At 37.7% G+C, this 21,026-nt stretch overlaps 2 protein-coding genes across 5 annotated transcripts in view; one reads left to right on the top strand and one right to left on the bottom strand.

Moving 5' to 3' along the window:
• SLC18A2 (solute carrier family 18 member A2) overlaps positions 1 to 10,449 on the top strand; it is a 61,878-nt gene extending 51,429 nt beyond the window's left edge. For all 4 annotated transcript variants that reach the window (XM_050959010.1, XM_050959013.1, XM_050959011.1 and 1 more), the window contains 6 exons: positions 1,751 to 1,829; positions 2,278 to 2,329; positions 2,800 to 2,863; positions 3,762 to 3,881; positions 4,514 to 4,647; positions 9,773 to 10,449. In XM_050959010.1, coding sequence (XP_050814967.1) covers positions 1,751 to 1,829; positions 2,278 to 2,329; positions 2,800 to 2,863; positions 3,762 to 3,881; positions 4,514 to 4,647; positions 9,773 to 9,883 — 560 coding nt within the window. In that variant the 3' untranslated portion in view covers positions 9,884 to 10,449. The remainder of the gene's footprint in view (positions 1 to 1,750; positions 1,830 to 2,277; positions 2,330 to 2,799; positions 2,864 to 3,761; positions 3,882 to 4,513; positions 4,648 to 9,772) is intronic.
• Positions 10,450 to 14,481: 4,032 nt separating this feature from the next.
• Positions 14,482 to 21,026, bottom strand: part of PDZD8 (PDZ domain containing 8) — a 133,046-nt gene continuing 126,501 nt past the window's right edge. The window contains exon 5 of the mRNA XM_050958935.1: positions 14,482 to 18,998. Within this exon, the coding sequence (XP_050814892.1) occupies positions 16,798 to 18,998 (2,201 nt within the window). The 3' untranslated portion in view covers positions 14,482 to 16,797. The remainder of the gene's footprint in view (positions 18,999 to 21,026) is intronic.

Here is a 21,026-nt window from a genome sequence, read left to right as displayed (position 1 = left end):
TTGCTCGGGGATCGATATATCGCGTCTAATCTAGACGCGATATATCGATCCCCGAGCGCGCTTATATCGATTCCGGAACTCCATCAACCCCAACGGAGTTCCGGAATCGACACGGAGAGCTGCGAACATCGATCCCGCGCGGTGTGGACGGGTGAGTAATCCGATCTTAGATATTCGACTTCAGCTACATTATTCACGTAGCTGAAGTTGCGTATCTAAGATCGATTTCCCCCCCCTAGTGTGGACCAGCCCTGATTCCTCTCCTGCCTTCTTCCACAAACAGCATTCCTCAGTGTCCTTTACCAGGAAAACATCAGTCCTTACAATCATAGTACTATTTCTACCAGTTTTCTTCTCCTACTGAGGGCAAGGTTCCTCTTCTCTCTCCCAATAGGCCTGGCTCTCAGTCACCTGCTCTCTGTCATGTGATGCAGGGGAAGAGAGCTGGAATCACCAGGTACACTTGAACCTCTTAAAATCCTAGTTTACCCTCTAACACAGTGGTTCTCAAACTGTGGGTCAAGACCCCAAAGTGGGTTGTGACCCCATTTTAACGGGGTCACCAGGATTGGTTCAGACTTGTTGGAGCCGGGGGCCAGAGCCAAAGCCAAAGCCTGAGCCTACTGCCTGGGACCAAAGCCAAAGCCCAAGGGCTTCAGCCCTGGGTGGTAGGGCCCAAGTTACAGGACCTCTGCCTGGGGCTGAAGCCCTTGGGCTTCAGATTTGGCCCCCAGGCCTGGGACGATGGGGCTCAGGCTTTGGCCCTGCCACCCAGGGCAGCTGGGCTCAGGCTTTGGTCCCCCCTCCTGGAGTCATGTAATAATTTTTGTTGTCAGAAGGGAGTAGTGGTGCAATGAAGTTTGAGAAAGCCCTGGTCTAACAAATAGTGAGTGCAAATTCAAAATTCCACAGTCATAGTCTGTGGACTGCTCAAGCCTTTAGAAAAAGTCTTTGATCAAAAATAACATATATTATAAAGTAAGTTTGAGGGGGAGATAGGAGGCTGGTGTTATTACAGGGTCAGAGTTAAGGTTGGTTGCGTGACCTTAACTGCAGATTGCCTTAGATGACTCAGATAATTTTGTTCTTAAGTTTAGCTTTAACTCTGAAGATATTAGCTCTATAATTTTTTTTAAAAACCAGTAGTGTTCTTTAAAAAAAATTTTTTTTTTACCCTTAAGTTACTGAGATGCACTCTTAACTTTAATTCCTGCCTAACAAAGGACTGGGTTTTGGCAGGAGAGAGAGGCACCTGGACTCTGGCCCTTAAGTAAGTGTGCCTCTTCGTGCCCACCTGCAGAAGGGGGTAATGTAGCAGCTCTGTAAAGATGGTAGTGCCATGTCTGGCAGAAGCAGCAGTAAGGCACATTGGTGTAAGAAAGTTAGAGGGAGGCACCCCCTTGCACCCTTTTACCCCTTGCAGTGGCACACAGAATGGGCCATGATTTGGCCCAAAGTTTACTATATTTATTCTGAATATAATTTGTTGTCTCTTTCTCACACACATACAGAGATTCTTATAGCTGATACTGAAATACTCTTTTTGAAGCGTCACAATGGTATTGCATTTGATGGATAATCTTATTAGATTCCATGAAAGGGCTGGAACAAACCGGATATTTAATGCTTTGGTACAGGCTCCAGGATTCCATTAGATTGTTTTAATCACAATTGCCGTGTCTGAACTTATTACTTTTTCACTTCACTGATATCATTGTTGATAAAATGGTTTTTTTTTCATATTTTCCAGGCGTCGCTTTCCTTCCAGCTAGTATCTCTTATCTTATTGGAACTAATATTTTTGGGGTACTTGCACACAAAATGGGAAGGTATGCTTAATTAAAAAACCACTATCCTTCAGCATATTCATATAGCATTTCCAATTTTTCCTCAGGCAATTACTTGATAATAGAAATCATTAGATTTTATTAGATATTATTAACCTGAAATTTCATTTAAATATATCATGTTACGTATTTGGTTACATAACCCTGCACTACTACACCTCTACCCTGATATAACGTGACATGATATAACACGAATTCGAATATAAGATGGTAAAGCAGTGCTCCGAGAGGGGCTGCGCACGCTGGTGGATCAAAGCAAGTTCGATATAACGCAGTTTCACCTATAACACGGTAAGATTTTTTGGCTCCCGAGAACAGTGTTATATCGAGGTAGAGGTGTACCTTAGAAATAGCATTGAAAAATTCCAAACCATCTCTAACAAATCTGCATTTTTTTGATGTCTAAGAGATAACATTTCTCCTTTCATAGGTGGCTTTGTGCTCTACTTGGGATGATAATCGTGGGAATAAGCATTTTATGTGTGAGTAAAAATTGACATGTCAGCAGAATGAACTACAAATTCAACTCCGCTCAAAAAAAATGTATATATTAACTTTGAGTATGTGTTTTGCTTGAGATTTTACTGAAGTTGCATTTTTAAACATCAGTTTGTTAATCAATCCTGAGTGCTTTCAACAAAAATTGCCTTCTAGAGAGTGCTTATCATGTTGCAGGAGGTGACCAAAGAGTTGAAGAATACGAGCCATAATTTCTTAGAATTGTCGCCTAATCAACAACTATTATAAGTTGTAATTAAATGCAATAAGTATTTGTTATGACACAATCATGCAAAACAATTAAGTTTTCATCTGTATTTCTGTACAAATTGCTCCATGCTGCCATACTAAACAGTTAAATCAATTGTTTTAAGCATTTATTTGTGAAAAAGACAATGATCCCATTAGCAAGATGTTATGGGTTATACTTAAATCTCTGAAATTTAATTTGCAGGTACCATTTGCCAAAAACATATACGGGCTTATAGCACCAAATTTTGGGGTCGGGTTTGCCATTGGTAAGTAAAATTACTTATATGTACATATTTTGCTGTTTATTTAGAAAATTAACATTAGTACAGAATTACATAAAGGATTCTTTTTCTTGCCATTCTGAATGGGCAACACCCACGGTTACACTCTGAAACAAATTTGTCAGTAGATTAGCAATAGTTTTAAGGCCTACACTCAAGGCTGTTCAGCCTAGACTTTCAGCAATTGGGCTAGATTCTGACCTCTGTTACTTGGGAATAACTCTATTGACCTCAATGCATTGTTAAAAAACAAAACAAAACACAAAACCCCAGCACTTTACTATTGCCTCACATTTACATAGAAGCAAACACACTTGACTTACTGCTGACCCAGCATAAATCCCCTAGCATATACATGTGCTCTCTCATCACAGTACACATGAATGTGTTTGCTTATAATGGGCCATGCAGTGAAACTTGAGTGCGATTTTTTAATGATTACAGGGTATACAGGTTGACAGATGGCTTAGTAATTTGATATTTAGCAGGTATTCTGAAGTGTCTGCAAACACAAAGGACTTTTAGTAAGTGTAGAAATTACAGTAATGTTTACAAACCACAAATATCATGCAGCTTTTTGATCTGATAACTCATGAGGCTTTTATACTCACAGTGAAAACAGCTCACAAATCATTCATATGCAGTATAGCATAATAATGACAGACTTGAAACTAGTACAGTCCTTTATGCTCATAGGCATAAGCAAAGATGTATAAGCCTGGACTGAATAGTTTTTCTATAGGAATATGTTATTAAAAGCTTCTTTAGATTAACAATTCTTCTAGTTTCATTTACATCTTTTTAGATCATATGAGGTTGATATATTAAGAGAGAAAAATGAAAGCTGTTTCATGAAATATAATTTTCCTCCTATCATAATCAGGAATGGTGGATTCCTCAATGATGCCAATTATGGGCTACCTTGTAGATCTGCGTCATGTTTCAGTTTATGGCAGTGTGTATGCAATAGCTGATGTTGCCTTCTGCATGGGGTTTGCATTAGGTAAGGGCTTAATTTTCTCTTGTTTGTAATGCATCTAATAGAGGTGAAAAGAGAAACTAAAAAAGGGCTTGGGGCAAATACCCAGAGCACTAAAGGCTCTATAGACTGCAAAAATGGTGTGATTCTGCTGCATTAGGTTGGTATGGGAACAGAATGCTGGCAGCCTATATGGAGATTCCACACCTCCTATATGTTGAGATGGGGAAGGGCAGGTGCCAGTCAAGGAAGTTATGTCCCCAGTATGGGGGCATTATAGTACCCAAAGCTACAGCAGTGGTTTCTCCTTTGCCTGGCTGGAGAAGGAAAGGATTCCATTGTCTTCCCCTCAGTGCACTGTGCCATGGAACCTTGTGCCTAGCCTATTTACTTAGGTGTGGTGCAAAAACAGTGTACAAGAGTTCTGATTCCATGCCCATTGAAACCAACATATGATCTCCAATTACGTCAATGGACATAAGCTTGGTACCCAACAGCATATTGTACTTAAAACATGAATTTTAAATGCATAGACTATATTTACTTTTCTTAAATGGATTTTTATATCATGAATTTTGTATTTAAAAATATTTTTGCCCTCAGTGCTTATCATAAATATTTTGCAGTATTTAGAAAGAGCTTTTTATTTCCAAAAGGTCCCTCTGCTGGTGGTGCCATTGCAAAGGCAATTGGATTTCCATGGCTCATGACAATTATAGGGATTGTGGATATTCTCTTTGCTCCTCTATGTTTTTTCCTTCGAAGTCCACCTGCCAAGGAAGAAAAAATGGTAAGCAGAAAATGTTATTTTGCAGTAACACGAATAATGCCGTATTTATACTTCTCTAGCACTAATTATCCAGAAAACCAAAGGACCCAGGGATTTTCTGCCATCTCTGCCCTTCCTCTTTGGAGTACTAACTCCACTGTGTAACTGGAATAGCATTTCCTGAGACCTTCTACAGTGTTTTAGCACCCCCTCCTATTGTTTTTGCAATAAAATGAGCAATGCATGGTTTATTTGACTGAAAGCAGTAAGGGCCCAAAAGTTGTTCCCCAACAGTGTAATGGCTGGACTCAGTATGAAATGCTGCAGTGCCTCTGGTGTGGAAATCTCAAACTCAGATTTGCTCTATCTGCTTTCCTCCTACCTCTGAAAAAGTGTTTTGCTGAGGTTCATCAAGTCCATGTTTATTACGGACTATTTCTTGAGTCATTTCTACTGTACTCTTTGGGTGTGTCTACACTGCAGTGAAAAACCCATGCCAGCTGACTCAGGCTCACGGGAATGTTTAATTATGGTGTCACCATTCAAGCTTGGGCTGAAGCCCAGGCTCTAGGACCATGCCAGGTGGGAGTGTCCCAGAGCTTGGGCTGCAGCTGGTGCCCAAATTTCTACATAACAATTAAACAGCCCCTGACCTGAGCCCAAGTCAGCTGGCACAGGCTGGCTGAGTGTGTAATTCCAGTATACACATACCCTTAAAGGCCCTTTACAATGTATTTTGCTCCATCCCCATCTCCTCTTTATTCCTCCTTTTTGCAGCCCCTCTTACAAGTTTATTGGTCCTCTTTTCCTGGCTGTAGCTGCAGGCCTTCTCTTGAGTCTCTTTTTGTTTCTTTTTTCTCACATCATCATATGCCTTAATCTTATCATCTACATTATCTTCAGCCTTGTTTGCTTACAAGCTAGCTTTGTGCAAGACAGTTGTTGGTTTCCCCCCGCCTTCTTGTGCCATGGCTTCTTGTTCACCTCGTTCTTTCACTGCTCTCCTATTCCTCTTGCCACAGAATATCAGGGTTGGAAGGGACCTCAGGAGGTCATCTAGTCCAACCCCCTGCTCAAAGCAGGAACAATTCCCAACCAAATCATCCCAGCCAGGGCTTTGTCAAGCCTGACCTTAAAAACCTCTAAGGAGGGAGATTCCACCACGTCCCTAGGTAACCCATTCTAGTGCTTCACCACCCTCCTAATGAAAAAGTTTTTCCTAATATCCAATCTAAACCTCCCCCACTTCCACAGCTCTCCTCCCCTCCTTGAAATCTGCTGCTCCCTCTCCCTTCTCTCCAGAATTCCCTCTTCTACTGCCCCTACCCATTATCTCCTTTCTCCAGTTACCTACATTCCTTCTGCAAGATCCTCTCACCACTGGAGCTGATGTACTGCTCTTCTCTTATACCTCCTCCAGCTGCCTGGCTACCACAGGAGACATGATACAGCCCCATCATTAAGTTCAATACAGCCAGAACAATGTAGAATGACCACTATTCTGATTCCAGGACCCAGACAATCCTACAAATCCTGTACGATACTGGCTACAACATCTCTCCAAGCCCCATAGAACTGCAAGTCTAGCCCAATACTTCCTCCTAGGGGACCTGTGTCCTTCCCAATTTGGAAGAATGCTGGCTCTCACCCAAGATGTACTCCTTAAGTAAGCCAGGTGCAGTCACTTTTGCACTTAGGATAGCAACAAGTAATTATGCATGGGCCTTTGTGTTCCAAGTGCAGTGACATCTCTCTGAAAGGTAAGAAAAGAACCACATGACGTGACTCTATCACACTTAAGTACAGGCACATGCGGAACAGAAAATGGGATGAAATACTTGCAGAAAATCTGCCAACTGTGGATTCAGCATATATACAGTAGTACACAGACTCTGAAGGCAATTCCCCAGAGATTTCTGCGGACTACTCATTATGACCTCTTTAGACTGTAATGATCATTTTGCACAGTGATTAGAGGTAGGGACAGGGGAGGAGAAATAACTAACTACAGTTGTTTGCCAGACATATACACTTAGGCAAACAAGCTCTATAGCTTTGTTTCAGACTTTTCTATGTGCAGATGCTTGTTTCTTGGAAAATCTGTTTGAAAGACAGTAGAAGATTTGGTGAGAGGAAACATAAGAGGGACACTTCCTATCGCAAAGAGAGCCAGCCAAGAAGAGAAAATGTAGGCACATCAGGAGCAGGAGAGCCTAGCTGCACCTATGAAAAAAATCCAAAACAAACACCTGGGGTTCCCAAAAAGTGGCCTGAGGAAGGAAGAATAAGCTAGAAGCCAGGGAAGTATGCCATTTGGAGAAAGAAGTATACTTGGTGAAAGTGATTCAGCTCAGAAAATAGCCAAAGCTTAATTGCTGGAATGCATCTATGAGGATTGTAGCCATTAGAGTAGTTATAGAACACGGGGGCAATTGCCCATGTCAGTGATTTTAGGGTCATGGATTTAAACTTACTGAGGGTTCTTTTTTGTTTTTATAAAACATGCATTTTTTAATCCCATAAAATGACATTCTTCATACAAGCCAGGATAGGTGATACATATTTTCAGTTCAGCTGCCATATTAAACTGATTAAGCCACATTGAAGGAAAATGAAAACAGAATTCAAGCATAACATGCACAAGCAGCACTTCCCTTCTCTCTGGTCCCTTTCCCCCTTTACTCTTTGCAGTACGGAGCAGATTATGATGGATGAAAAATCCAAGACTGATGAAGAGATATGCAATGATACCATTTTTTCCCCACTGAAGTTCTGATATTTGAAGCACTCATGATGAAATGGAAAATGTAGCTACATCATCACCATTAGTAAAACTACCCATCATTCACTATAACTTGCAGCATTCCATTAAAATTCAAAAGTATGGGGAGTTGGCATTTAGTTCTGCTTTTGTGAACGCATCATGACCCTGAGTACACATGTAAATAACAGACTGACCTGTGAATGAACTATAACTAGCAACCTACAAACCCAAGAAAAAACAGAACTATTTTTGGGAGCAAAGAAACATTCAGTGTACATTTAAAAAAATGTATTGTGTAATTTCTAACTAAACTGAAGGATCTTTTAACCTTGTATGTAGGCAAGAAATTCTTATAGAATATATTGCTCTAGTTTGATATACAAAGTCTTCCCAAAATTCAGTTTAAAAAAATCTCAGGGACAACAGGACCAACCAAAAAGATAATCCTTGAAACTAATTTGAATTTAACTCTCTTACAATATATTTAGGAATCTTTTGTATATAAGCAGTTAGACAACTGCACCTTTTTCTTCAGAAATTATATTACTCTCTTGTGAGTAAGTAGCTGCATTGAAACCATAGGTCATGTACAGCATCATTGATAGGACCATTTTGTTTTCCTGTGGCAAGAACAGTAGAAGAGGGGAAAACACTGTTCATGCATGAGTGATCAAAGCCAGTTTCCATCTGCCTGTGCTGCAGGTGAGCTTAAAAAAAAAAAAAAAGTGGCCCACTGTGACGACAACAAGCTTAGTTTCAGCTGTCTTGTTAAGAGCAAAAGGCCAATTCTGGATTGGAGAAATTCTCATATAACTATTTATACTGATGCAAAAATACATTGTCCCTTACCCTCAAAGGTCTTAAAGTCTTGTGTGCAGATTGCTATTTTGCAATTCTATGGAATTAAATCCTAACCCTATTGCAGTCAAGGGGAGTTTATTTCACCGACGTCAGTGAGGCCCGGATTACACCTATGATGTGTAAGTTCTTCAATCAGACATTAATACAGCACCTCATGAGGGGCCCAACCTTCATTGGGGCCTATAAATGCTACCATAATTCAAATGTTAACTGCATAGTTCACTATTCTCTAAGTAACTTGTTGCATGTCACTGATCTGGCACTGCTCTGCTTTCAATTTTGATTAAGAGGACAGAAAGGCGATTTCCTACCTTATTCACTTTGCATAATTAATAAAAAGCCATAATCAATAGAATGATAATGATTTGTAGTTAGTGGCCTTCCATTGCAATAACTGGATTTTTATAGGTTAGCATTAAATACAAATAAACAGGCCACCAATCTCTGTTCTCACAGATAAAACCTGATATTACAGTTACAACTCACAGTGGCCCAATTTCAGTCAATAAAATGTACACTGAGATATTCCAGGAATTTGGGCTACCAATTTAATTGGTATCTAAAGGTATGTCTACACTGCAATTAACCCCCGCTGGCTGGCCTGTGGCAGCTGACTCAGGATTGGGGCTGTAAAATTGCAGTGTAGACATTTGAGCTTGAGCCCAGCCTCTGGGTTCCTCCCCTCTTGCAGGGTCACGGAACTTGGGTTCCAGCCTGAGACCAACTGTCTGCATCACGATTTTATAGCCCGAGCCCCGTGGGCCTGTGTCACCTGACAGGTCAGCTGCAGTGCTTAATTGCAGTGTAGACATACCCTAAGAGCAGAATTTGGTCCACTCCATAAGAGTAGAATAGATGCTACAAGTTTGAATTGGTTTCTGAAACCAGAAAAAAAAATGTTCTCTATGTGTAGGGGGTAACTGGTAACATTCTGAACAGTAGTCATGGTGTGGATTATTCATCTTGCTTTGATGTGTCAGAGGTGGAGGTGGTGGGGAAATTAAGTGACCCATGATAGAACCATTCCTTAAAGCAATGGTATTCTGCTCTCTTGTGCTTTAGATTAACAACAAAAACAACGAGGAGTCCTTGTGTCACTTTAGAGACTAAAAAATTTATTTGTGCATAAGCTTTCGTGGGCTAGAACCCGCTTCATCAGATGCATGGAGTGGAAATGATGCAAAATGTAACTGTAAATTCACTATCTGTAACACACTGGAAAGATAACTTACATTTCAAGTTAGTGACACAGGGTGAAATCCTGGCCCCACTGAAGTCCTATAGATAGAAGTTTTGCCATTGACTTCAATGGTGTCAGGCTTTTACCTATAATATCCTTTATGGGTTTGATCCTACTCTAGCTGAACTCAACAAAGGTTTTGCCACTGACTTTCATAAAGAAGAATCAGTCCCTAAAACAGTGGCTGAAGTTGTGCGGCTTTTTGTGAAAAACAGTCAGCTGCAGAGATCATTAAAATGTTTAGCAGATATGCTAATACCCCTGCTCTTTTTCTCTTTTAGGCAATACTCATGGATCATAACTGTCCCCTTAAAACAAAAATGTATACTCAGAACAACGTCCAGTCATATCCAATAGGTGATGATGAAGAATCTGAAAGTGATGAATATTAAAAGCCATATTGAGTATTTTGGTGTACACAATGCAGTGTTTCCTGTGAAACATCTCATACAGAAATATGTTTTAGGTGTACTGTACTTTCAATGGTGAAATAGTAAAAAAACCAAAGGTATATTATTTATTTCCCATGGTTATAATGCAGATTGCCAACTGCCTTATAAAGAGAAAATAGCTTTTATAGGGGGTTTGTATCGTGGTGAAAACTTTATTTTATGTATTTAATTTTATTAAATATTATACAGTATATTTTTGATTAACTGTGTAGTTAAATCTGTATAAACATTTGAATTCAAACTATAATTTTCTAAATCTTATTCATGGGCAATGACATAAGATTTCCTAGTTTGGACTCATTAGTGGGTAATGAGTTCTTGACAGTAAAATGCTTCTATTAATTATTCCTTTGATTAAAAAAATGTGAAGTTCAAAGAGTACACAACCTATCCAACTGTCAGCTCTATTAAATGTACTGTGCTCTTTGAAGCACATTCACCAGAGATAAAGTCTAGAATTAAGACAGCACTTTATTACCAGTTGCTCAGCTCAGGGTCATACAGTGCCATCAATTTTAGTTTCTTTGCAGAGCTTCCCAGATGATTCCAAAGGTGAGCTCTGCATAAAATTAATGGCATACTGAGACCTTACGGTAAGAAAATACAACTTTTTAAAAACAAAAATTGTTTTCAGACATATCAGTGTATTGCTAAAAAAGTTAAAACGTGTTTCTGAAGGATGGGTACTGCTCTAACTCCAGTCTCTCGCTGGCTCATCCACTAAAGGGTATTGTCATAGCTTCAGAAGAAACTGTGTATTTGCTCTCTCACACAGGAGATACTACGGTTTCCATCTGATGTATGAAGGAACGCTGGGCAAGTTTCAAGTCAGGAACTCACTTTGGGTATATAGGGATGAATTGAAAGGCCAGTGTTTGTTGGCTATTAATCTAAAATAGCACTAGGCCAACTAAGGAAACAGAAGATAAGGTCAAAATCTGTATGCATCCCCCCCCTCACTCTTTGGGGATTACAGTTGTATCAGAGTGAAATTGGGTTATAAAACTACAGCTGATGTAAATATAGATGTAGCTGCACTGAAATCAATTCAGCTACGCCAATTTAAACTAGCTGAGGATCTGGCCAAGGACATGTAAATATACAACATAACCAAAGTTAAAACATTGCCATTACTTTTTTGCCCTGTAATGTAGTATTAGATAGCCAGACAGTCTTGGTGCTGGGAAAACTGGACAGAAGAGTATTTGATATCTCCTGCTAAAATTATTTATGTACAAGTGAGCTATTATACCTTCAAGAAGCGTTGACATTTACAATTTTTATATTCAGATTTTATTTTTGTCATCTCAACTTTATTTCAGGTACTACTTACACATTCATTTCAGGATTTTTATGATTAGTTAAGATCATTGCAGTACCACAGTATTTACATTTAACATCTTACTTGCAGGACTCAACTTTGGTAGCTTTGACTAAACTATTTTACACTGATTTGCCTACATGTCTAGAAATTTTGTTTGTATGTTTCTTTTATTTGAAAATGAAGTCAAATTATAAATTTAGCCAAAATAATGGAGAAGTAACAAATAGCTCATTATCAATACCTCTAGTTATTTGATGAGACTAAATCTAATGCAATGAAAATACTGCATTAGACAATCTTCTTATCTGAGAAAAATCAAACTTCTAAAGTAAACACTCAACAAAAAATTGAAGTATGTTTTTTAATCTAGTGTTGTTTACATGTAGTTTTTGTTTGTAAATTAAAATCTTTATGTGCCTTCTTTCATGTATCAGCAGATGTTTTATGTACTACAGCAGATACTCTATGTTTACATATGGTTTTGTAAAGCGTACATAGTATGGTCAGAAAGTATGGAAATGCTGTGAATCAAATCTCAAGTATTGCTTTGTTGATAATTATGCAGTAAGACTACATAAAATAAATAAAAAGTAATCTAAAATAAATTCATGATTTATTGCAACACAGTATGGAAACTATCTCAGCACTTTCTATTCTGTTATGGCTTGCACACACCAAGAAGTGGAAAGAAGGTAATCAGAATTTATCAAAAGCAACATTCAATTCATACCTAGTCTATTTATGATTTCTAACAGGCAGGTTAAACGTTTCCATGCCAGGAGACAAGATGCCTGTGTATAACCTGCTAATGTAAAATGACCTCCCAAGCAATGTGACAAATGTTTTTTGTTCCAAATTTTAATTTTTGTAAACTGTTCTAATAAATAATGCAGAAAGATGTAGAAGGGATTACAAGGCATACAGGACACTGTTCACTACTGATTGGACATATGTAAGTAAGTGGAAGTTATGAGGCCACACCACAGCAGGAATTGACTCCTTACAAAGTATGAAGGATCAGAGCAGAGTCTTTGACAGAGTCTGAAAACTGACTTATGCTAGTAACTAATTTTGCATGTGGCTGTCTTTTATTATATTTTATTGATGCAACAGGGTTGACAGCATTTCTGTAGTTTCCGACACACTTAAATTACAAGAAAATGATTCCTTCTGTGCCCCACAAAGTATTTGGAGGACAAACATTTTTAATACAACAGAGACTGAGATTTGGCAAGTCTGTCACCAGTTCCTTCAGTCCACCGCATTGGTTGCAACACCAATTATATGTAAACTGCCATGAAGAGCAATATCCTTTCTACGGAGTTTTCTTTAATAGAAGCAGTTTGTATTTTCAAGATTAGCATTTTTTTAAAAATAGCTTTAACTGTGAGATTTAACAGTGAATCTAGCTGCATGACTAGGTAATGGTAGATATGAAATTCATGTTTTGATCACTGAAATGAGTGAGAAATGTGGTCTGCAAATTATGACTGTTCCTTTGGGATTTGGATTTTGCAATGTGTAATGGGACAGTAAAATAGATTATTAGCATTTTTCATGGCCTTGAAATTTGTTTCCAAACAATTCTTTGCCTTAAAATGTTATCTCATACAAATTTGTAGATCAATTTAAAAAAAAAAATCAAACTTCAGCCCAAGGAAAGAAGTAAGTCTTTTACTTTGTTTTTGTGAACATTTCTGGTTGATATCAATTGTTCAGTAGAATTTATTGCCCTGAAGTTGGATCTATAATACTAACATTTAAATTTTAATTAGCATACAGTATATTCATCTGGATGAAGTGCAATCACCAATTGCATTCATCAGTGTACTGTTTAAATTCATATTTAGATAACGTAAGTAGCTACATTTAAAAGATTATATGGAGAAAAAAGGTACAATGTCCTGTTCACTGGATTTATTTTTTGCATTTTTCTTGATCAATTAAAAATTAAAAAAAATGAAAATTAAGGGAGACATTCACATTGCTATACAAATCCCAAGTAAATGAGCTTTGTGGGAGAGACCCATGAGGAGAGATTCAGGCAGTCAGTTCAGTCCTCTTCAAGCAAGGAGCAGAATGCAGAACAAGCGGACTATGGCTCTGTGTATCCCCCCATTGTGGGGTTTCTAGTCAATGTATCCAAACATATCATAGCTGTTCCCTATCACTGTGCCCCCAACCCTCCCATATCCCATGGGAACAATGGAGACCCTCTGTATGGCCTCTCTCTCCCTCCCCCGCACCCATATACTAGAACCATGAAAATTCTGGGTTCTGTACTTTGGGTCTTCTGTGGCCATGGAGGAACAGGTGGATATAATCTCAAATCAGTATTAACAACCCAATGGTACCTCATGGCTGTAATTAAATTTACCTTTAACCACATGGGAAACTTTGAAAAACATTCTGTTTAGGAATAATTCTGCTGCTGTCATTTAGTGTCTTTTTCTGTCCCTATTTCTCCTAAAAATATTTGCTGCTTAGTAGCTTATTTGCTGTGCTACTCCTCCTCCTCCTGTAGTTCTAAATGTCTATTTATGACAAAGTACACATTTCAGGAGAATACAGATGGGGAATTAGCAGGAGAAACAAATAAAGTGAGTTAGTAAACTGCAAGAATTCTATTTAAAAAAATGTTACAGGGAATAAAAAAATAAAGCACGAGGAAGAAAAAATATAGGATAGATCAGAATTATTCTTAAACAGAGTGAGTCAGATTGTTACCATCATTAGACCTAGTAGTATTTGGACAGAGCCCAGAAGTCTTAATCAAGGATGAGTCCTGCTATTCTAGGCATACTGCAAACATTGATAGAGTTACACCATATATTCATTTGGCCAATGTTTTTGAAAAACTTCCATATTTTTTAAATTGTGCTGAATGTAATTAAAATGCATATACTAAATACAGAGAATGCATTAAAGGCTTATACAGCAAATCAGTAATTTTACTGTTCTATAAACATGTATTCTCCCCACCCCCCAAAAGGTACTGTGGTTTCTAAATTATATCTTAAAAAGTAATATTTTTAAAATATTGCATTGCAGTAGTTTAACAGTGCAAAGAAGTAACTGATAATTTAGCAAAACTACTTTATTAAAGCTTGTTCTCATGATAAAATCATAGCCAACAAAATCATATCAGGCAGAGTTTCTGTAAATATTTGTAGCTGCCACCTAGCTACATATCACTAAATCAAATATATTCTCATTTTCTGTGGTATTCTTTATTTTCAGCTATTTACAGGAAAGCAAAGATTACATTAGGAATGTAGTATTACAGCTTTTCCTCAAGAGTCAGTGTTTATTGTAATTAATGCCAGATAAGATTTTTATGTTTTCCTTATCATTCAAATACAACTATTTCCCCTCCCCATTCAACATATTTAAAAATATTGCACTACATTTTTTATGTTTTACAATCATCATTAGCAGTGTTATATGAAGAAAATTATATCCAGCTTTTCATATCCAATGTATTACACAATTATGTAATTTAAAACCTTGAATGTGCTTTTGTGAAAAAACAAAATTTATGTTATTTCTGCAGCTACTTCATGCCTGGCGGAGTTTAATGATTTACTTGGATATATTTGAAAGCTCTCATGGTAATCCATAATGAGTTAACACTGATGGAGATTTAGTCCAGATTACCACCAATGGTGAGCTACTCAAAAATAAAATGTGAAAGACATAATATGCATTTCAATCAAGTAGATGGTTAAACAACTATTTTAGTCATTAAAAGGATTTTATTTTGTGAGACTGTTTGCTGAAGCAGAATTTTAAAAAGTGTAATATATGCCTATTTGAGCATGGATAGTGTTTTCCACACATCAGCTAAATAATCATCAGGTGTCCCAAAACTTCACCAAAAAAGGGTGTTGCATGAGTGCAAATAATTGATTTTACTTAAAGGTACAAATAGGTTTTTCCTGCTGAAACTATTTTTTTTTTGTCCCTCACAAAATAAATTGAGACAAATTCAACAGAATACTATGTTAGTGGCTGCCTGCCAATTCAAATCATTTAAAAAAAAAAAAAAACCAAAACAATTTAACTGTATTAGCTTCACTGTTGTTTGCACAAAGGCCTATTTGCTATGATACATGATACAATACAGTACCTAAAATAAAGATGAAAACAATATATGGTCTATCTACATATACAAGATGAAACCTCAAGACACATTTATAATAAAATCAATAGGAATATCATACTTAGCCAGACGATGCTAGGATCCAAAACTTACACACAGCACAAGACCAGATGGTTCTTTTCAAAAAGCGCTGGCCAAAATTCCTCCTCACCTCTACTGGACTAATTTGTTTTGATCGAATGCAAAGATGTTACACTTTGCTGAATAAGGTGGTCTTTTTGCTCAAACCATTTCTTCTGGTTGAGTGGCTGAATGCAGTTCTGTAATGCATGGTGACACCAGAAGTGTTGAGACACGAAGCATATAGTGATTCTGTTTAAATATGAAATTTATTTTACACTTAATCTGTGGGTGCAAAATAAATCTTAAATCTTTTGAAATCGTAAACATCCTTGCACATCTTTGCAAGGAGAGTGGTAACGCTACTTCTAAAAATCCACATTTTAGAACTGCAATTTTCCTTCAATAGGTTAAAATGTTACATTTAAAAATGTGATTATATTCTATAAGGCTGCCAGGTATTTCTATCTTAATAAAAATAATATTGCTACTTTTGCTGTAATAGTCCAATAAAATTACTAAACAGTATTGGTACATAATTATGTATTATATTCAAACAGGGTTTAATATCCCAAAGGTCTAAGGAGGAAATATTTTGTTTGGTACAGCATTACTAGATTTCAGATTAGCCACAACTTTTGAAAAGTTACCTGTGTTTAACAAAAGTATAGAAAGCAAGCAACTTGATATGCAATAATACCTTTACTGGACAGTTGTTATAACAGACAAAATAAAAGCCACAGTGTTTTCATGATACATTTGGCAAAAAATATACAACTATTCAGAAGACATAAATCAATGCAATATGATCAAAATTTCAAAACCTGGTCCCTCAATGACTGCTGTGTTGTCATCAGTTTAGGCATGCAGCAAGCTCACAATGTTTTCATCATATAATGGAAATCAAACATTTCAAAAATCCTGTTCAAAAATTTCCTGTTCAAATCACTAATTCAAAAACAAAAAAGGTCAATAATACACAAAGGACACCACATATACATTAACATGAAATGTTAGCTCACATAATTAGAAAAAAGTTAAAAATAAATTATTAAAAATAAACTCCCAGTATAAACCCAGAAATGTAGTTTTAACACAATTTGAACCAGCCTGTTTAACAAAAGGGTGGTACTGTTGCTGGAAAAATAGCTCTACTAACCTTACTCTTACACAGGCAAATAACTGTGGTGAAGCAGGTCATGTACATTGTACCAGTGTTTAATTAAATTTTGACTTATCTGATTTTTTTTTTATTAAGTGCAAAGTATTCTTTTCAATCCATTCTTCCGAAAGCCAAATATGCAATTATCAGTCTACTGAACGAGGAGTGTCAAGCGGTTCTTCCGATATGCTGTTGAACGTTGGAGCCTCTGTCACACTGACATCTTCACGATCCATTTCTTCTACAGTGCTAGTGTCTTCTGCATATTTAGTCACTTTCCTGGATTGCTGGTCTAAAGGTGCATTTTCCAAAGATTCTATATCCTCAATGCCTGCTCTGTAGTGGATCATAAGCAGCGTAAGGGCTTGCAGTCTTTCACCTGATTTAGCCAATGCAGCAGAAATTAGCGCTTTTTTCCTTGCATCACCTGCCTCTTTTTCTTCTCGAATGAGTGAATTATTATTTTCCAATTCTTGGTCTATTTCATTCTGCAGTTTATCCAACATGAACTCTAATTTCTGGAACCTTTCCTCTGTAGGCAAGCTTTTATAGAGATCACGGCCAATTTCTTTTACTGCAACAAAGACATTGTCATCTAGTCCTCCCTCCTTTTTTGCTAACTTTATCCCTGTGCTTGCTGCACGTTTTGAGGGACTATTTGGACTGCAAATTTCAGTGTCACTGCTTTCATTATCTGAAGTGTTTGGAGTGTGCTTTGGTGAAGGTTCTACGATGTCCATCCCTGGCTCAACAAAGCGAGCTTTAGGGACTTGACGAAGATTTAACAAACGAGTACTTGTGTTGATGATATGTCTTGTTAAACCTGTGGTTTTGTTCACAGATTTAGATTCTGAATCAACACGAGAGGATACAGCTTGAGGAGCTTCCTGCCCGTCCATCCTATAACTTCCCATAATTCGGTCAAGTCTCCTTTCAGCTCCTACACAAAATGGGGTTTCAGCTAGACATTTTTCTTGACATTTTTTATGACAAACGTAAGCACAGAGCATGCACTGGGAAGCTGCTTTAGTCCAAACCTTCTTTTTGCAGTAGTCACACCAGGTTGGATTCTGGAACTGCGTATCTTGAAAATTATGCTTGTTTTCCGTAAAAATCATTTGTCCCAGATAAGGATCCTCTTTCTGAAGTGCATGAACTTCTTCTACCAAATTATATTCCTTTTCTTTCTCCAGCAGAAAACTTGAGTCTTCTGGTTCCCCTTCTTTTAGATATTTAAAGTGTAAAGTTATATCGCCATAGCAAAACTTTTCATTGAATCCCTTATGCACTGTCAAATTGCGCAAAGCAGTTCTAGTGACTGCTGCTTTAGGTGCAGGAGCGTTTAATCTAAGTGTTCTAAGGTATTCCATGGATGATGTAGCTATACAATCTAAAGCAATTTCTTCAAGTTTTATACTTATGTGTCCTAAACAGATAAGACCACCCATTTTGAAAGGGTCTCTGCACCAAAGTGCAACATTAAGGTACTTATGGTATCCTTCCACTTCAAATATACAGGAGGATGCCCTTATCCTTGCCCATCGACCTTGTCGATTGCGATAAGGAATTTCTGGTGATTCCCATGTATGTTGGTCATCGCCACTTTCCTTAGAACTACGTGAATTTTCTGAAATTGTATCTTTTACTATTTCTGGTTTTGTTATTGTTGGTTTTGATATCTCTGGGTCTTCCACTTGATCATTATTTTTTGTTACCTTTGCTGTGCATTTATCTCCATTGTTTGCAGGTGGAGGAGGTCTCTCTGGTTTTTCAGAAGATACGTCTCCTGTTTCTAACATATTTTGAGTTTCACTAGAAGGCAAAGTAAGTTTAATTTGTGGCCTAGGTGGTACAGGAGGTTTAGTACTGCTCCCCTGAGGTGGTCTAACTGATTGTTGTGATGTGTCCTGACCCTCCGAACTTTTGGGCACTACTAGTTTGATTCCATCTTTTGGTTGTGTTTTTAAAGTAGTCTGATAATTTCCTAAATGCAGCTTGCGATTTAGAATTGGAGATATTGTTCCAAGTGGTTTAGTAGCAAACGTTACTACAGAACGTTTGGGACTCTGAGTTGTTGGCATCTCTTCTTTGAGCTCAGGTGACTTTATCTCACAAGCTAAATCTTCAAATTCTGAATCCAGTTCTTTGTTATCAGCATCTGCTGAAACATAAGTTTGTTCCTCTTCTGGGTGTGCCAGAAAAGCAGGGTCTTCTAACTGTCCAAAACCATCCTGGAGTCCTGCACCATGCTGATTATAACCAACGGGCCTTTCATAGAACACTAAAACTCGGTCACCAGCCTGCTTGATAAGCTTTAGCACTTGAACAGTCGATGTGATTTTAACTCCTATAAAAAAAAATAGCAAACTTGAAAGCAAAAAATAACGTCAGTGTCCAAAATCAGTACACAAATTCATTCAAATCTGTAATATTTAGTAATACTGTTATTAATAAAGGGGAACAGTCAAGCTATTATGATAAAAAGATCCCAACTGGAAGGTAATAATGGTAGGATTCTTTTCATTATTCTTACCGAAGTAGAACAGTATTGGTGCGGGGGAAAAAGAATAATTGATAAACAGTTTACTATGAAACTAAAAATGAATTAGTGCCTATTGGGGATTTTCAGTAGTATTTAGCACCCAGACACTAGAAGGATGGGTACCTGCCTTAGAAATATGCATAGCTAAAATAATAAAGGTAGTGTTAGGATAACAAACAAATCAGCACCAGTACATTAACAACAGTATGTAGGCACAATGGCCAAGAATCTCAGTTGGGCTCAATGGCGGGAGGAGGTGAAGACGGCTCTAAGCAACCTATTTTCCTGATCCTGACCCCCAGGCATAGCCTAGACTGATAGCTAAACATCGCTCTAAGGCCCTGATTCAGCCAGGTAGAATTGTACTTAAGGATGTGCTTAATTTAAGTATATAAAACAGTCCCATTGAAGTCAGTGAAGTCCAGGGGTGATGTAAGGCAGGCTATACCAGCTTCATGCTAGGCAAGAATTCTGTTGGGCATTCTTCAGCTGCCTGTCTGAGCCAGCTTGAAATCCCTTTTAGACTGCTAGAGCAATGAGAATTTAGCAGGGTCCAGGATCTGGCCCATTGTGTTGTTTAGTTTAACACTATAATGTAAATCAGTTTATTGTTAGAGTTCCATGGGGTCATCAACAGAAGTGGACTCTGTGGTCTGAATCACTGGATATCTTTCCTGCACTTGAGTACACGGGCATTTGATTCAGGATTTGGCCCTGTTTGAAACCCAAGCATGCCCTACTGCTGAAGCATGGAACTGTGTTACTGGTGACCTGAAATGTTTTAAATAATTGTCTGACTTATTCTGTGTGTCTCAGGAAAAGAGTAAATGGTGACTGAGGTTCTGGCTCCATGATCAAGGCCTTGTCTTGCTTGCCATAGCAATCTGAACAATTCAGCATATTATTTTACCATAACTGGATAGTTCATTTTCACTTCAATTAGACTTGATATTTACACATCTATTTAGAGATAACTAACAGCTGTATCATCTTAATTTTCATATCGGTAATTATAAAGATAATAAATATGCAAAATAAATGGACTGTTGTCAGATTTTCAGTCAACTGCTAACAAAAACAGCATCTAGTCAACTATTTTAAAAAGAAATAGAGAGGTTACTAGAATCAGTGGTTGATCACGGTTTAATACCACAGTAGTGTCTGTTGGACAAAGAGCAGCTATACAGTCCATTTAGATATGGTCCATACAGTGTCAAAGTCTTCCTGTAAAGAGGGTTGAATTCCATTTTTAACTATGGTCTGTGAGCCCAGGTGTCATTTTAGAACAACGTACTACCCTCAGTCCATACCAGGATTCCCAATGATGTCAAGGGAGGTTTGCACAAAGATCAAGGATAGATCATGGCTTTTACACAGCAACTACACTTTCAATTAACATTAGGTACCCAGATTTGTAAATTTTGGCTAAAGTTAGACTCTTAAGTAATATTTTGGCTCCTAAATAAAAGTGGGCAGAAGGTCAGACACGATGGGAACCTACAGCTCCCAATATAAAAATGGTACTTTCGTACTCAATAATCTCCTTGGGGCACATTTGAGTTGTATGTGATTATTTTACGGTCAGAAATAACTTAACACTTGTGTTAGCACTTCAGAGCCAATACTTGGTTTGCAGGCCTGGGAGACAGAAATACTCTATTTTGCCTTTTAAGTAAGCAGATGTTGTAGTAAAATATTAAAAGACCATGAACAGAGAACCCCACAATGCTGTTTTTAGAGCTGTGAAGAGTACAACTACACTTTAAATGTTTCTTCAACAGTTGTTTGGATTTACATCAGGTATAGAATAAATGTTTTAATATGCAAGTAAAT

The sequence above is a fragment of the Gopherus flavomarginatus genome, chromosome 6, assembly GCF_025201925.1.
Source record: "Gopherus flavomarginatus isolate rGopFla2 chromosome 6, rGopFla2.mat.asm, whole genome shotgun sequence".
NCBI lineage: Eukaryota > Metazoa > Chordata > Testudines > Testudinidae > Gopherus > Gopherus flavomarginatus.
The sequence above is the reverse complement of the archived record's forward strand: the minus strand, read 5'-3'. Positions and strand labels throughout refer to the sequence as shown.